The sequence below is a fragment of the Pelophylax lessonae genome, assembly GCF_965119305.1.
Source record: "Pelophylax lessonae genome assembly, chromosome: 3".
In the NCBI taxonomy this organism is placed as follows: domain Eukaryota; kingdom Metazoa; phylum Chordata; class Amphibia; order Anura; family Ranidae; genus Pelophylax; species Pelophylax lessonae.
In genome coordinates this window covers 328461806-328477717 of record NC_138770.1, presented here as the reverse complement: position 1 = coordinate 328477717, position 15912 = coordinate 328461806, and the positions used below count along the sequence as shown (strand labels likewise).

Sequence of the window (15912 nt, the reverse complement as noted above, 5' to 3'; positions counted from 1 at the left end):
CTTGGCAAACTCCTGTATTACCTTATAAATGTAGCAATGATGTCATTACAGACTGCACATAGCCTGTGCAAAGCTGTGGAGGGGGGCCCAGCAATTACACTCTACTCCTGTAGAAACCTGCAGGAAACCTGCCGTTAGCCACTCTGCACAAGGAGCGCAGCATTTTCCAGTCTTTTTATTTTCTTTTTTATTTAGTCTTTTTACAGATAAGACAATACACAAGATGAATGAAAGAGAATGTGAAATCAGCACAAAAATACCTTTTAAAATATTATAGTATCCTAAAACCTATCACTCAAAAGTGCAAGTGCAAAAATACAATGACCAAATATACCCTATCACAAACACCAATTGTTTAAAAATTATGTGTAAAATCTGCAATAAAAATGATATCCAATAAAAAACATGTGAGATAAACAACCATCAATAATTCATCATATACGTGCATTACTTATTACAATAAATATGTGAAAAAAAAGAGTTAAAAATTATTCACAATTCTTAGATAATATTCTTGAGAAAAGAAAGTCCAACAGTGTGCAAAAAAAGTGCAAATAAATCACAAATAAATTTCTGTATAATAAATCTTCTTATAGAAGGTGTGCGCCAGAAAACACCCTGTGTGCTACTCCCACCAATCACCCCAAACTAACTCAGATGGAGTGGCTGGTCAGATTATAAACCAGCTATTGTGCCTTTAATTATATATGCAGTATATCAGGTATACCGGTCCGCAATCCACTCTATCTGAACATCCTCAGACAGACACTCTCATGGGAACAGGCAGGGATGTGTCATGTATTGGGAGAAAAGGATGACTCCACATAGCATGACTCCGTAAAAACATTAATCTTTTATTAAAAAGTAAAAGTGAAACTCACATTTAACAAGTGTCATCCCGACACTAAGGGTTCCAGCATGTGATCAAACAATCCTGTGCTCTTTCGTGTCCGGCTGTCAACATCCAAGCCTTGAGCACGAATCGGGCTTGCACGGTAGCCAAAAAAAATCAATACACAATTACAATAGGGTGTACATAAATCCATATTCATCACAACCTAAACCTGGGACAGTTATAATGTAACCTTGATATTAATGACTCCAGAATATTGCCTAACTGTCATGTGAACATGGCAAAAGCACAACCAAAATATAGGAATCAAGCTCATATAGTCCAGATATATGTCCGGGGTAGATTTTTTATTTTATAATATCTGAAACAGAAATTTAGTAACTACTAGAGGGGGATATGAGAAAGATAAAAAAAATAGGAGGAACTATAAAGGTGAGAGAAAGGGTAAAACCCCACAAGGTCTAGGCATCAAAGGTTGTGGTCCCCCCACAGATCTAGCATTTGGAAAAGGGCTAGCCTGAAAAGGTAGCCTTAGAGGTATGAAACCCCTAGAAAAGAAAGTCAATGATACTCCTGGGAAAACTGGAAATCATGCCAATAAAACCACCATTAGAAAACCAGTCCTTCATGACTGCCCTTTATGGGGGTGACAGTCCTACTTATTTCTTCTCTTTTTCTCTTCCTTATTACACGCTTTTTCTATCTTCTGCATCATGCACATAGTGTATCAATTGTTCAGCCTGAACTAGACAAGTCTTGGGCTGCATAGTGAGGGGCAATTCTTCTTCTGAGTTCTAATGTACTGGTACATGGTATAGCTGGTTTCACATCTTAGAAGACCTATATGTTGTTACTTATGTTGACAGTTGGTTATATGTTATATATTGAAACGTACAGTATACTGGATGAGCCTTATCATGTTATATACTGTAGACTGAACATCGATTATATGTTGTATTCTGGAATATCTCACTTCTTAGCAATATGCAGTTGTGTGTACTCTTTACTTCTGAGTCTGACCACTACTGTATGTTTCTTGATAACACTTATAAATAAAGAATTAACAAAAAAAAAAGTCCTTTATGAGTTTCAGTAAGTCCGCAATCTCTTCCAGGCATCTGATATTTTTGACCACAGGTTTCCGCTGTCCATCAGAAAGAGGGTCAGTGTTTTTCCATTTTTGAGGAATACAAGCTCTTGCTGCATTTTGAGTCATTAAGGAGAGAATGCTTATAGTGACGCTTAAGAAGTGGAGTAAGATGCAAAAGAAATGCCACAGGGCTATCCCCAAGGGAGACATTAGTGAGGTTAACCATGCAGTCTTCCCAATAAGGTTCTAATAACGGGATTTCCCCAAAAATATGCAATATAGTACTCCTCGTTGAGTTGCGTCTCCAGCACATAAAAGGGGAAAGAAAGATGTTATGCAAAAGGAAGGGTTCTTTATAACACCTGGTCAAGATTTTATCCTTTGCCTCCTGGAATATTATAGAAATAGATGACTTGTGTTCAAAAAGCAACATATAGTCCCTTTGTTTTTTTGTCACGTTCCCATTTTTTTTACAGAAAGAAGGGGATAAGGCTTTTATCTGAGAGCGTTTTAAGACTGTACAAAGCTGACAAGTAATGCCATAAAGGCAAGGGGTCTAGACCATAATTATCAAAGGCTGAATATAACTAAAGGAAAACTTTTTTTTTTGTTTTGTTTTGAATAGAGTGGATTAGAATACCTGTCATTTTTTATTGCTGGTTGGAGACACTATTTCTGGTGACACACCAGGATTCCCTCACTTTTGAGGGGTTACCTCTCTCTCCTGTTTAAGCTATGGGACAGGAAGTGAAGGAAAATCTCCCCAATTGGACACCGTTGGCAAAAACACTGACAGGGGTTATAACCCTCCCTTACGCTATCTAAATTTGGGGAAAAAAAGTTTTGCCGTAGATACTTTAATGCATGTAATTTAATGGCAGACAGAAAATTCCTAAGCTGTATGTCCTGCCAACGTTTCAATGAAGGATCTAGCATTGTCTGTATTCTCAAAATGGACTTCCTGGATTCTCTGAATGGTTTAAAATGAGGATCTCAGGGTTCCGGGTGGAAAAGACAAGGACTCAATCGGCGGAGTCATAACAGAGAGATGAAGCTGCAAGGATAGAGATGTGTGACTTGTGGACTGGCTGGTGATATTTAGGTGGGTCTGGAAATCTCTGTTGCTTTGGAAAGGACAAGAGTTTGTACAATAACCTCTTGGATTTATTCCCCCCTAAAAAGGTGGAAAACTCAGCTTTAATGGACCAGGGAAAGGATATAAGAATAGATGTCAGGACTGTGTGTAGGAGATGCAACAGCCAGGGGAAAATATTCAATTCTAATACGATATTCCCCTCGAACCACATAAACATATGATAATTCCAATGCACTAGGTCTAATCTTATTGCTTACAGTAATGGGGGGGGGGGGGGGGGGGGTTTCCTTATAAATTCCCTCTAACAATGGTGTAATGTATACTTCAAATAATTTAATTTGTCACCCAGTTGAACAGGAAACTTGAATGGTCTGTCATGGTTGATATTGGTGTTTAATGCTTCCAACTTGCCAACAAGTTCTGCATAACTCAGACCTCAGCTAACAAAGAGTGCAGGTCATCACGTTGAGCCACAACCTTATGATGTCCCTTGGTGCTCTCCTGGCCTTTACCCTCAGGATTTGATTTAATACAGTGCACAAAATGGTTCCACAGGCAAAATGAAGATCAAAGGGATAGAGGGCATCCCTGTCATGTCCCATTAGTAAAAGAGAGGGCCTCATTTACCCAAACTGCTGCAACAGGATGGAAGTACATTGCATCAATCAACTTAGACATGTTGATCTTGGCGACAAGATGTGTAAGTTTATGTTTCAAAAACTGTCAGTCTATCTCGTTGAAGTCTTTCTTCACCTCTGCTGATTTCCAAAGATGCAGGCCATTCCTCGATTGAGCAAAGTAGCTGAGGTTAAGCACACTGCTTGTGTTGTCTTTGGCTTCCCTAGTCATTAAGCCCACTTGGTCCTGATATATGGAAAAAAACAGATAGGTCAAGAGGCTGTTGTCAAACAGAGCAAGTCTCTAAGGAAAGGGGACCAATCCAAGAGCGTATTGTAAACTCTACCGTATCACGCGCACCGTTTAGGAGATATTCCACGGAGCATCAGCCAGGGACATCACCGGCACATGAGCTCTAAAGGAACAATGCACCGTGTCGATGCATACTAGCACATTATGACATTGCTTGTAGGGTGAGTTTTTTTATTTATTTTTTTAACTTTACTACCACTTTGAATGGGAACATAGAAAGGAATTAAAAAAAAAAAAGAGGCTGCATACTCAGTAAGTGACTAAATCAGCTACATAAAAAGGGTTTGATATCACTTTAAATAAAATGCCTCTTGTATTTATTCATTTGTTTTTTCTAGTTTGGTGTAAAGCTTAATTGAAAAAAAAAATCTACCATGTACCTGTTTATTCATTTATTGATTTTACTTTAATGATGAGAAGGCCTGGTGTGTGACTGGTATTGACCTAAAACTGTCCACAGATTTCAGGAGCTGATCGTTCATACAATCGTACAGCCTGCCTTACAACTGTCCTCTGTCCATAGCTGCCATTAGGCAGAGTTTGGGTCTCCAATTTGCTTTACAGATACTGGTTTTAAGTAAATATAAACAGAAAATTTCTAGTATGCGTGAATGTTTTATTGCCTGATGCAACTTATTTATTTATTCATTTTATTTTGACAGTTTGAAGAGGATTTTATTGATACAAAGGAGCAATATGACGAGATGCTTAAAAGTACGTATTTGTTACTATTTATCCTGCCCATACTGTTTTCACAAGAAAGGCTTGGCTTGGTTGGGCTGTTATGTACTGTACCATTTGCTGGTTACTTGGTAGTACTATAAATAATGTAAAAAAAGTAATGTAAATAATTTTTATTATACAGGATTTATATAGCGCCCAAAGTTTACGCAGCACTTCACAGCATAAGGGCAGAGAGTACAATGACAATACAGTTTAATACAGTAGAAATCAGAGGGCCCTGCTCATTAGAGCTTATAATATATAGTGCTGCAGGGACCGCTAACTGCATTCTTCTCTCAGATTAGTGCAGAGGCCCCCAGGCACACAGCTACAGTTGCACTTTGTCTCAATGAACAGCCTAGGGGTTTGTCTTTGTCTTTGTCGTTGTGTTTGTCTTTGAGATTTATTACTGAATAATCTTGGGTGGGGTACAGGGAGCTGTGGGATACTGCAGCAACACAGTAATACCAGGACCTTCTGCACTATGTCAGTGCTTGTTAGAACAGTCCCTCTAGTGTCAGCCAAGGGAATGAGGGGGCACTGTGACGTTGTAAGAATTGTCCTAGTCCAAGCAATACCGGCACGTTTGCACAAGAGAAAAAACAGTCACTGGGATCCTAGACTTAGGTCTATACTCACAATGTCCCTGGATACTTGGATGCCTCCTTCCAATTTTAGCCAGACATTCACCTGTGAGCTTTCCAGACCAGATACCTAGTGAAATTTCTTGATTAGTTCTAACAATTCTTGTAAATATAGGCCCGCAGCTCTAACCTAGCTGGGACCTAGATGAACACATGTAGAACATCAGCTGGACTACCCAGAGCGGCAGCAGCCCTTCAGGCTGGGAACTTCTCCCAATGGACAGGAACAGGACTGCCCCAGGCTCCAGACTATTTGTGTACTCCCCAGCCACCTACTGAGCACCCCCTCCCACCCCAGAGAGGCTGAGACAACATAAATATTCAGGCTGCTGATTTGCCTTTCTCAGCCGACTATATTCTAGAACACTCCAGAAGGCAGGGAGTAACAATCAAACCTGCAGCCAGTAAAGCCCTTCACAAACTGTTCCACTGATTACAGCGGAACCAAAAAGAACTACATTTTTCCGACCAATCTAGGAGGGTGATACATTAATAATGAAAAAAATCTCATAGCTGATTCATTACTGTCTACAAAATGTCCAGGATGCTAGAGATGCCTGATCATAATGTCTTAGGTGATTTTTAACATGTATATTTGATTGTTGTCAGCTTAAAGGAAACAAGAAAAAAAAGAGGTTTTCTCTGACTGGATTCAGGATATGATGTGGGAGATCTTCTTTGGCATGCTCAGTGAGTCTTTACCATGCCTATAGTAAGCCCAGGAAAGTCATCCTTTTGTATGGGATTTAGCTGATTCTTCATCCAGTTGATTAGCTACCCAAAAGGTTTGCAAGACCTGTGTGAGTACTTAGTGCTGTTAAAGAATGGCTTTTTTCCTAGACCAGCAAAAATATATTGCCTAGGTAGCGGTAAATCCTCACTCCTTTCTGCCTGAGAAGAGCGATGATCAGTAACAGCACTTTTGTGAATTCTCTAGGTGCATTGGAAATTCCAAAACTGAGGCATTCAAACTGAAAATGCACTCCCACTATGCAGAAGCAAAAAGGAGCTGGAAGGACTGGTGAATGGAAACATGCAGATAGGTGTCTTAAAGGTCTATCAATAATAAACAGCCTCATTGTTGGCAAGAAGTATAGACTGTAGAGATTTCATATTGAAGGATTGCAATTCAATTTGCATATTGAACTTGTTCAGCTCAATGATAAGGCACCAGTCTCTGGTTTTCTTTTTCACTAGAAAAAAAGAAAAAGCTTGGAACACCTTGGATCTTTTCTCCTCCAGAACCTTCAGAATCACCTGTTTCAATAGCAGGGATACAATGTATTAGAAGAGTACCTGTTACATGCTGTTGTTTGATGATATTTAGGTGTTTTGAAAGTTGTAGGAGGTTGGGTCTTGGATGCTCAGTTCTGGCCCTAGCTTATGGTTGTTATGAGCCATGGTTTCTGGATGTGTCCTGCCCATACTGGCACAAATGCTGCATGCTTGGCACCCACTACTCCATTCTGGGTGGGAGCACCCTCAAAAAAAGATTTTTGGGAGTCTTGGCTCAAAGAATTAATCTTGATTTTGTCCAGCTTCAAAAAGTAAGGTAATAATAATAATATCAATTGTGTTCCCTTCCATGACCTCCTAACGAACTAAGCTAACTTTCACTTATATAGGGCCTTAATTATGCTCTCTGTATCTAGATTAGATTTGAACCAATTTTGCTACCGAGGTCACTGCCAGTGCAGGTCCTGGCCAATATACACTGCTCAAAAAAAATTAAAGGAGAACTTTGAAAAAATTCTCATGCTGGATATCTATACTGATAAGGACTGGGTAATGTGTTAGGAACGAAAGGATGCCACATCATTTGATGGAAATGAAATTATCAACCTACAGAAAACTGAATTCAAAGACACCCCGGAAATTAAAGTGAAAAAATGATGCAACAGGCTAGTCCATTTTGCTGAAATTTCATTGCAGCAGCTCACAAAGATACTCAGTAGTTTGTATGGCTTCCTTATGCTCCTAATGAGACGACCTCATGAGATTAATGAGGCGACCTGGTCCAGATCTCAGATCTGGACCAGGGAATCACTGAGCTCCTGAACAGACTGAGGTGCAACCTGACGGCATCGGATGGACCAATGGCATCAATTCCTTCATTCTCCAGGAACTGGCAGCATACTCTCACCACATGAGGCCAAGCATTGCGATGCCCAGGATCCACTGCACCAGCGTAGGGTGTGACAATGAGTCCAAGGATATTATCCCGATTCCTAATGGCAGTCAGGATGCCATTGTCTGTGCAGCTTCTCCAGTCCCTTTCACGTCTGTCACATGTGCTCAGGTTGAACCTGCTTTCATCTGCCTGATCTATTGGACAACTCTGCCTTCTGTACTGATTGCTATTGAACCTTGAACTCCTTGCTCCTCCCATGAACTTCCTATATAAGCCTTGCCTCTGCCCTTCCTGGCACCAGATTTTTGTGGTCTGATCCTGCATACTACTTGAGCTACTTCTATTGCTGTTTGGAAAATGACTTTGGCTTGTGACCCCGACTACGACACTCTCTCCTGCACCGAACTTGGCTTGTGACCCCAATACGGGTTATTGGTCTAATAATTCAGACTTTCCTATCTCTCACAGACCTGAGAACTGAGCTTGCCCGACGTTGTCGGCCATTGGTCTCCACTCATTACAGGTATTCTCCTAACAGAATAATCTGGCCCCAACATAGAGACCGTCGCAACTGAACATGTTGTTTCACTAACTGAGGTTGTTCAAGGCTTACAAACACGAGTGCAAGAGTTACAAGGAGAAGTAATTGAATTGCCAACACAACTTGCACAGCAATGCCAACAAACAGCTACTACCAGTGATTCAAACCGCTTCCCTTTGTCTGACAAATTCAATGGGGATCCTAAACTCTATATAGGCTTCCTGAATCAATGTCGACTGCACTTTCAGCTGCAACCTTACCGATTTGTAACCCCACATTCCAAGGCAGGCTTTATTATATCTCTGTTCGTTGATGAGGCCATGGCATGTGTTTCCCCATACCTGGAGCAAGATCATAAGATTCTAGGAGATTTGGAGGGGTTTGTGAACACCATGAATTTATTTTCAATGATCCCAATCGCAGCCCTACTGCTAAAACTGTTTTACTGAACTTACGCCAAGGGAGACATCCTGTTGCTGAATATGCTGCCGAATTTAGTCGATGGGTAATTGATACCACTTTGAATGACAGTGCAAAGCGCTTTCACTTTAGAAAAGGACTTTCTGAGAATTTTAAAAGATGAACTATCCAGAATAGATACGCCCGATGGTCTTGATGACTTTATTGAATTGAGCATTAAGATCGATAGACGACTTATGGAGAGATGATTTGAGAAACAAAAATCTGTTGACTTTAGTTCCTCGTTCAATCTCCAACCAACGGCTAAATAATTTGCCAGCTATGAACCTGAACCCGAACCTATGCAGATTGGAGCTCTCAGCTTTGCTGAAAAGAGATGCAGATGTGAACTGAATCTTTGCCTCTATTGCGGTCAGTCAGATCACTACGCCCTCGGGTGCCTCATCAAGACGAACAAGACAAACCATTGCAGCAGCCGGTCAAAGAGAATTGTCCCCATCTAGGGAGCAAGTGGGATCCATTACAACCCTTGTCTTCCATAACACCAGGAAAGAAGAATATTGTCTGTCATCATCTGCATTTTTTTAGGCATCACACTTAAAAAGAAAGACCAGTTACTCTCCACCTCAGCAATGCTGGATTCCGGGGTTGGTGGTAACTTTATGGATTTGGAGTTTGCGGAAGAAAATGGCAGTACCAAAATACCCAAACCATCTCCAATACATGTGGAGACAGTGGACGGTTCTCTACTCGCTTCTGGAGCAATCACTTATGAGACCATTTCCCTATATAGCATCGAGCCTGGACACCAAGAGTTAATATCTTTCAATCTGATTTCTTCTCCTCAATTTCCTGTCATCTTAGGAATTCCATGGCTATCAATTCACAATCCCACGATTGACTGGCAGGCCAGAAACCTGGCCTTTCCCTCTGAACATTGTGAGTTACATTGTCAAAAAACAGATATATCATCTACTATTATTGGAGGGACATCGACTAACCTAGAAAAATTGTCCCCTTAATACCAAAACTTTAAAGACATTTGTGATAAGAACAATGCCGACCAATTACCACCCCACTGGGCATATGATTGCCCAATAGAGCTTGTACCAGGAGCCCCAATTTGTGTGTTGGCTTATCTGGATGATATACTTATCTTTTTGACCAATTTACAGGAATACTGGGATCATGTCCGTACTGTCTTAGAATGACTATGACAAAATAAATTATATTTTAATTTGGAAAAATGTGATATCGAACAGACCCGTATACAGTTCTTGGGCTACATCATCTCTCCTGAAGGGCTGACTATGGTTTTTAGCAAGATCCAAGCCATCCTAGACTGGCCTACCTCCAAGAACATACAGAATGTGCAACAGTTCTTGGGGTTCGTAAACTTTTATCGAAGATTTATTAAAAATTTTTAAAAATTTGTGGCCCCCATTACTCATGTGACAAGGAAGGAGGCACACTTCCAGTGGTCCACAGAGGCAGAAATGGCTTTCACACATCTGAAAACCTTATTCACCACTGCACCTGTACTGGTACATCCTAACCCAGAACTTCCCTTTATAGTAGAAGTAGATGCCTTCAATACAGCCATTGGAGCAGTTCTTTCTCAGAGAATTGGTGAAAAAATGTTTTTACACCCATGTGCCTTTTATTCCGCCAAATGGCAACTGCAGAACAGAACTATAATATCGGCAACATTCTTTAGCAATAAAGGAAGCCTTCACTGAATGGAGATACCTTCTGGAGTGCACCACACATCCCGTAACTGTCTTTACTAACCACAAAAATCTTGCATTTATTAAATCCACAATGAGGCTCAATGCAAGGCAGGCAAGATGGACTCTTTTTTTTTTAAGATTCAATTTTATCATTTCTTACAGACCAGGATGTAAAAATGGAAAAGCAGATGCTTTATCGAGAATGTCTGCTGACACTTCTACCGACTTAGAACCAGTAAGTACTATCTTACAAGACAGACACTTTTTGGGAGTAATGTACCCTGCAGCGCTTCATTCAAAGATTAAAGAAACGTATGATCGGGACCCACTCTTAAACAATACATCAGGAATTTTGCACATGGACTTTCATTAGGGCCACTGGACCTTTGAAAAAAGAATGGATGTCACGGAAAAGGCACGACTTAAGGTCCTTCAGCTGGTGCATGATTCAAAATCTGCTGGTCACTCTGGAATTAGGAAAATGGTAGACCTCCTTGCTCGTACCCTTTGGTGGCCTTCCTATCGGAAAGATGCAAAATAGTATGTTCCCTCATGTGAACCTGTGTCTGACACAAAGTAACACGCTCCCTCCTGGTAGGTTTGCTAGAGCCTCTCCCTGTGCCATCGCGACCATGGGGATCCATTTCCATGGATTTTATTGTGGGCCTACCCCTTTCCAAGGGATTTACAGCTGTCAATGGTGGTGGTGGACCGTTTAACTAAGATGGCTCATTTTGAGCCCATCACTAGTGTTCCTACAGCTGAAGTCGCTGCTGAAATATTAATTCGAGCTTACAAACTTAAACTACCACCTTCTATGAAGATCCATCCTGTTTTTCATACAGCTCTTTTAAAGTCTTTCAGAAGTAATTCTTATTGGATAAAATTCTTGACTCCCCTTTGCATCATAGTAAACTACAAAACCTATTAAGATGGAAAGGCTATGGACCACAGGAGGATTCTTGGGAACCTGAGGAGCACGTTCATGCCCCTAGAATAATAAGAGATTTTCTCAAGAGATTTCCTCAAAAACCTGGCCCTAAGACATCATAGGAGAAGAGGAGTACTGTCAGGACCTGGGCCCTCTTCTGTGTCTGGCATTGTTTCTTCTTGCTGAGCTATCTGGGATGCTGGACAGCTCCCTGCCTGATCTATTGGACAATTCTGCCTGATCTATTGGACAACCCTGCCTTGTGTCTTGATTGCTTTTGAACCTTGAATTTCTTGCTTCTCCCATGAACTTCCTATATAAGCTTTGCATCTGCACTTCCAGCTGCCAGATAATTGTGGTCTGATCCTGCATACTACTTGAACTACTTTTATTGCTGTTTGGAAAACAACTTTGGCTTTTGACCCCGACTACGAAACTTCCCTCCTGCATCGAACCATGGCTTGTGATCCCGACTACGAAACTCTCTTCTTGCATTGACCTTGGCTTGTGACCCCAATTACGAAACTCTCTCCGGCACCGAACTTGGCTTGTGACCCCAACACAGAATATTGGTCTAGTAATGCAGACTTTTTTATCTCTCTTGCAGACCTGAGAACTGAGCTTGCCTGACGTTGTCGGCCATTGGTCTCCACTCATTACAGGTATTCTCCTAACACCAGTGGCCTGCTGGAGGTCATTTTGTAGGGCTCTGGCAGTGCTCATCCTGTTCCTGCTTGCACAAAGTAGCCGATAATGGTCCTGCTGATGGGTTAAGGACCTTCTATGGCCCTGTCCAGCTCTCCTAGAGTAACTGTCTGTCTCCTGAAATCTCCTCCATGCTCGTGAGACTGCTGGGAGACACAGAAAACCTTCTTGCAATGGTATGTATTGATGTGACTTACTTGAGGTGTTGAACTGCCTGTGCAACGTCTATAGGGTACAGGTATCGCCTAATGTTACCAGCAGTGACACCGATCCTATCCAAATGCAAAACTTGTGAAAAACATTCAGAAAAGATGAGTAGAGAAAAAAAACGTTAGTAACCTCCACCTGGAAAACTATTCCTGTTTTGGAGGTTGTCTCATTGTTGCCCATCTAGTGCACCTGTTGTTAATTTCATTAACATCAAAGCAGCTGAAACTGATTAACAACCCCCAATGCTACTTAACTAAACAGATCAATATCCCAGGAGTTTAATTAAATTGATGCTATACTCTGAGGTATGTATTGATCTTCTTTTCTAGAACGTCCTTGAAGGATACAGCCTCCTCAATAGGAAGCATCATTTGGAGCGCTAGTCTCACTTCACAGTTTTCTGTTTAGAGGTGGAAGGAACTGGTTGTATACAGGACAGGAATGCCAAGGCAGGTGTGGCTTGTAAGCTCATAATCGATTTTCTGACAGTTTGGCAAATGTTTCCTGACTTCCATGCCATCTGCCCCTAGATCTCAGATGAATTCTAGATGGTATTCCTGACAGACTAACCTTCCTGGAATGGCCTGTCTCCCATAGGCTCAGCTGGTCTTTATCAGGGTACTTGTGCTGATAAAATTCTCGGTCTCTGGATAATAATCTGTATTTGAAATGCCCCTTAATGCTGTGAGATCCTGAACGAAAGAAGATCTGTGATGCTGGGAACGCAGTCTATTGTAGCAGATGGAGGGTGAGAGGTGGAACCTTTACATTTAAATAAATTACATAAGCTAGAGGAGGACTAAAGTGCCAAAAATGGGAAAGGGTTACCTACAGGCAAGGACAGGATAAGCAATAAACAGCCAGGCACTTGCAGAAGAGAGGGTTCTTAATGGTGTGAAGGAATGACAGGTATCACCTGAACTGTCACCACCACCGCTTGATAGGAAGCACTTTTTAACCTTCTGGCCACTCGATTACTAAGCCATGACCTCTGTACTGAGCGTAATGCAATCACTCATGCATACACAGAGGTAGACTTTCGGACTGCCACTTGAACAAGGCCAAAGCCCACCCTTTTAGCTTGCTGCACATGCATACACCAGGACATGTATTGGCTGCCATCTTATCTGCTGAAGAAAAAAACAGGAATTAGCTGCTTGTGGAGCTCATGGCATGTGCTCCAGCAGCCAATGAAGAGGATGAGGGTCCTCAGAGGCGATAAAAAAGGTGTGGAAGAGGACCTGCTGCTTGAAGAACTTGTTTTATAGTGCCAAAACTCAAAATCTCCCAAGATTTTAATTAATGAGCCCCCCTTTGTGCTGTTCCTGATAAAGTTTACCCAGAGGAGACATCATGCCAGGAGAGGCTGAACCATTCTGGCAAGAATGCAGGAAATCAGCAAATAAGTAAAAAAAAATAAAAAAAAAAAAAAAAAGAAGAAAAAAGAAAAAAAGTACAAGGATCCTAGACAAGAACCAAAAAAAAAAAAAGAATAATGAATATCGGGGGTGTCTGGATTTATAGTTAACTGGTATTTTTGGCTTGAAGGGATGGAGCTTTAACCCACTGTACAGAGTTGTATAAAGTACTCGAAACCCATACTTAGTAAAAGTACAAGTGCTCGATCAAAAAGTTACTTGAGTAGAAGTGGAAGTGCTCGATCAAAAAGTGACTTGAGTAGAAGTACTAAAGTATTCAACATTTTTTGTACTTAAGTATTGCAAGTAGTTTTTTTTTTAATTTTGCTACTCAAGTACTGAAAGTAAAAGTACCAGTAGTTTTGAAAAATAAATTGCTACTCAAGTACTGAAAGTAAAAGTACAAGTACTGTGTTATGTAGTTATTAAAGAAAGAAGTCAAAAGTTTGAACATCATATTGTTTTTTATTATTTCAAATGCAGCTTTTATTTATACATACAGTAGCTTTTATTTTCGTATGCGCTGATAATACACATGTTTTGAGCTTCATGAAACCTGTCATCTACTGTTCTGGCAGTGGTAATTTTTATAAAAGTAACGAGTAACTATGCAGCACAAAAAAAAAATATTGGAGTAGAAGTATTGAAATCATCGAAAAAATGTAGTGAAGTAAAAGTGGAAGTAGGAGAAAAAAATTCTACTCTAGGAAAGTACAGATACCGCCTTTCCGTACTTAAGTACAGTAGTGAAGTAGTTCTACTTAGTTACTATACATCTCTGCCACTGTATGCTGTTATATTGCTCCATTTTCAGAAGGTTACCAATGGTAGCTCTCATATTTCTCTCATAAAATATTTATTTTAATTCTTCAACATGTGTATTCTGTAGGTTACCATTCTCAGGAACGGTATGGTTTCCCATGCTGAGAGAATGTAAATCTATGCTTTGTTTTTGAACTGAGAACTGTTGGTTTATGTTAATGTTTTTCTCGGGACTTGTGGTACATGAACAGAATTGTGTGTTTTGGCCCAATAGGAGGGCATGAAAAATGTGCATAAATATTCATTTTTAGGCACTGCTTTTAAAGTCAAGAGGGATACAAATGCGTGTTTTTTTAAAGCTTGTGTACTTTTTCAAGCTTTATGCAACAGGTAACAAAGGACACAACAGTCAGATGTGAACGGGCCAATTGAGAATAATGGGATTCTTCATCTTAAGTGTTATTATGTCATGCAGCAAAACTCTGCTACCTGTGTTTAATGTGTCGCATTTCAAAGTGATTGTCCTTTTTGCGTCATTGCCATTTGCCTTCTGCATTGTCCAATGGAGACTACAAATGGCCTTTTTAGCACACATTAAACAAACAAGGTCCACTGTTTTCACCATCAGAGAACAGGCTCTGATAAATGCCATGCAACCATTGCTGGAGGTCATGCATGGAGACAAGAGGTTGTAAAACAGCTGTAGGAAAACAACAGCACTGAAATGCGACAAAGGATGAAGAAAATGTGAAAAACAGTATTTTACTGCAACAAAATGACAAGTATTTATGATACACTGAGGGTTATTTACTAAAACTGCAAGGTGTAAAATCAGGGGTAGCGCTGCATAGAAACCAATCAGCTTCCAGGTTTTATTGCAAAAGCCTAATTGAACAAGTGGAAGTTGGAAGCTGATTGGCTACCATGCATAGTTGCACCAGATTCTGAGTGCACCAGTTTTAGTAAATCTACCCCACTGTGTTTTAGCAAACTAATGGTCACTTGTGCAGGATACACTCGCTGTATATGGGGCAGAATACTTAACCTTTCTGGTGGTCCATGTGTTGAAATGCTGGCGCGTTGCTTCTCCCAGGTCGCTGTAGACTAAACTGCTCCACCATCACACGCTGTAGGTGCTCCTGCTAGTTCATACATCACTATAGGATGTATGAGCTGCTGGTAGGAACCACAGCTTGCAGCAGGGCACTAGGTATTAGACCCACCTGATGTATCAAATACCTGCATTGGTCAAGGAGAAGCAAAGCAAAGTCTTTAACACATGGGCCACAAAAAAGGAAAATATATTGTCTCTTCTTTTACACAATCTGCATTTTACTCAAGTGAGCCTGTGGTGACAGGGACACTTTAATGCTTTACTTTGAGGAAAATCCAAACTTACCATTACAGTGGAACTAAATGCTTCTTTTTAGTCCAAGAGAATAGTCAAAAGCAGTTTTATGTAGCTTTTACCTTGCTCCTGCAGGCTTCCTGCATGACTGGTCCTGTGGAGCTGCTTCTCTTTGCAGCTCTCTCAGTCACAGGCAATGTGACGTCATAATGTACAATGTAGGATCAGCAGTACTGCATCGAAAGTGGGGACACCAAGGACCAACCCGCAACCCAAAGTATTAATCTTTATAAAAGGGGGTGTGAGGACAGGGGAGGGCTGGCAGCCTTAGGCCTGGAGGGCAAGTCTACTCAAGTGGCCCGTTGAACCACTGAATCAGC

At 40.8% G+C, this 15912-nt stretch overlaps 1 protein-coding gene across 1 annotated transcript in view; it reads left to right on the top strand.

Annotated features, from left to right (window-relative positions):
* Positions 1 to 15912, top strand: part of LOC309550518 (uncharacterized protein) — a 257449-nt gene that overhangs the window by 220625 nt on the left and 20912 nt on the right. Inside the window, exon 10 of the mRNA XM_082250880.1 lies at positions 4632 to 4683. Within this exon, the coding sequence (XP_082107006.1) occupies positions 4632 to 4683 (52 nt within the window). The remainder of the gene's footprint in view (positions 1 to 4631; positions 4684 to 15912) is intronic.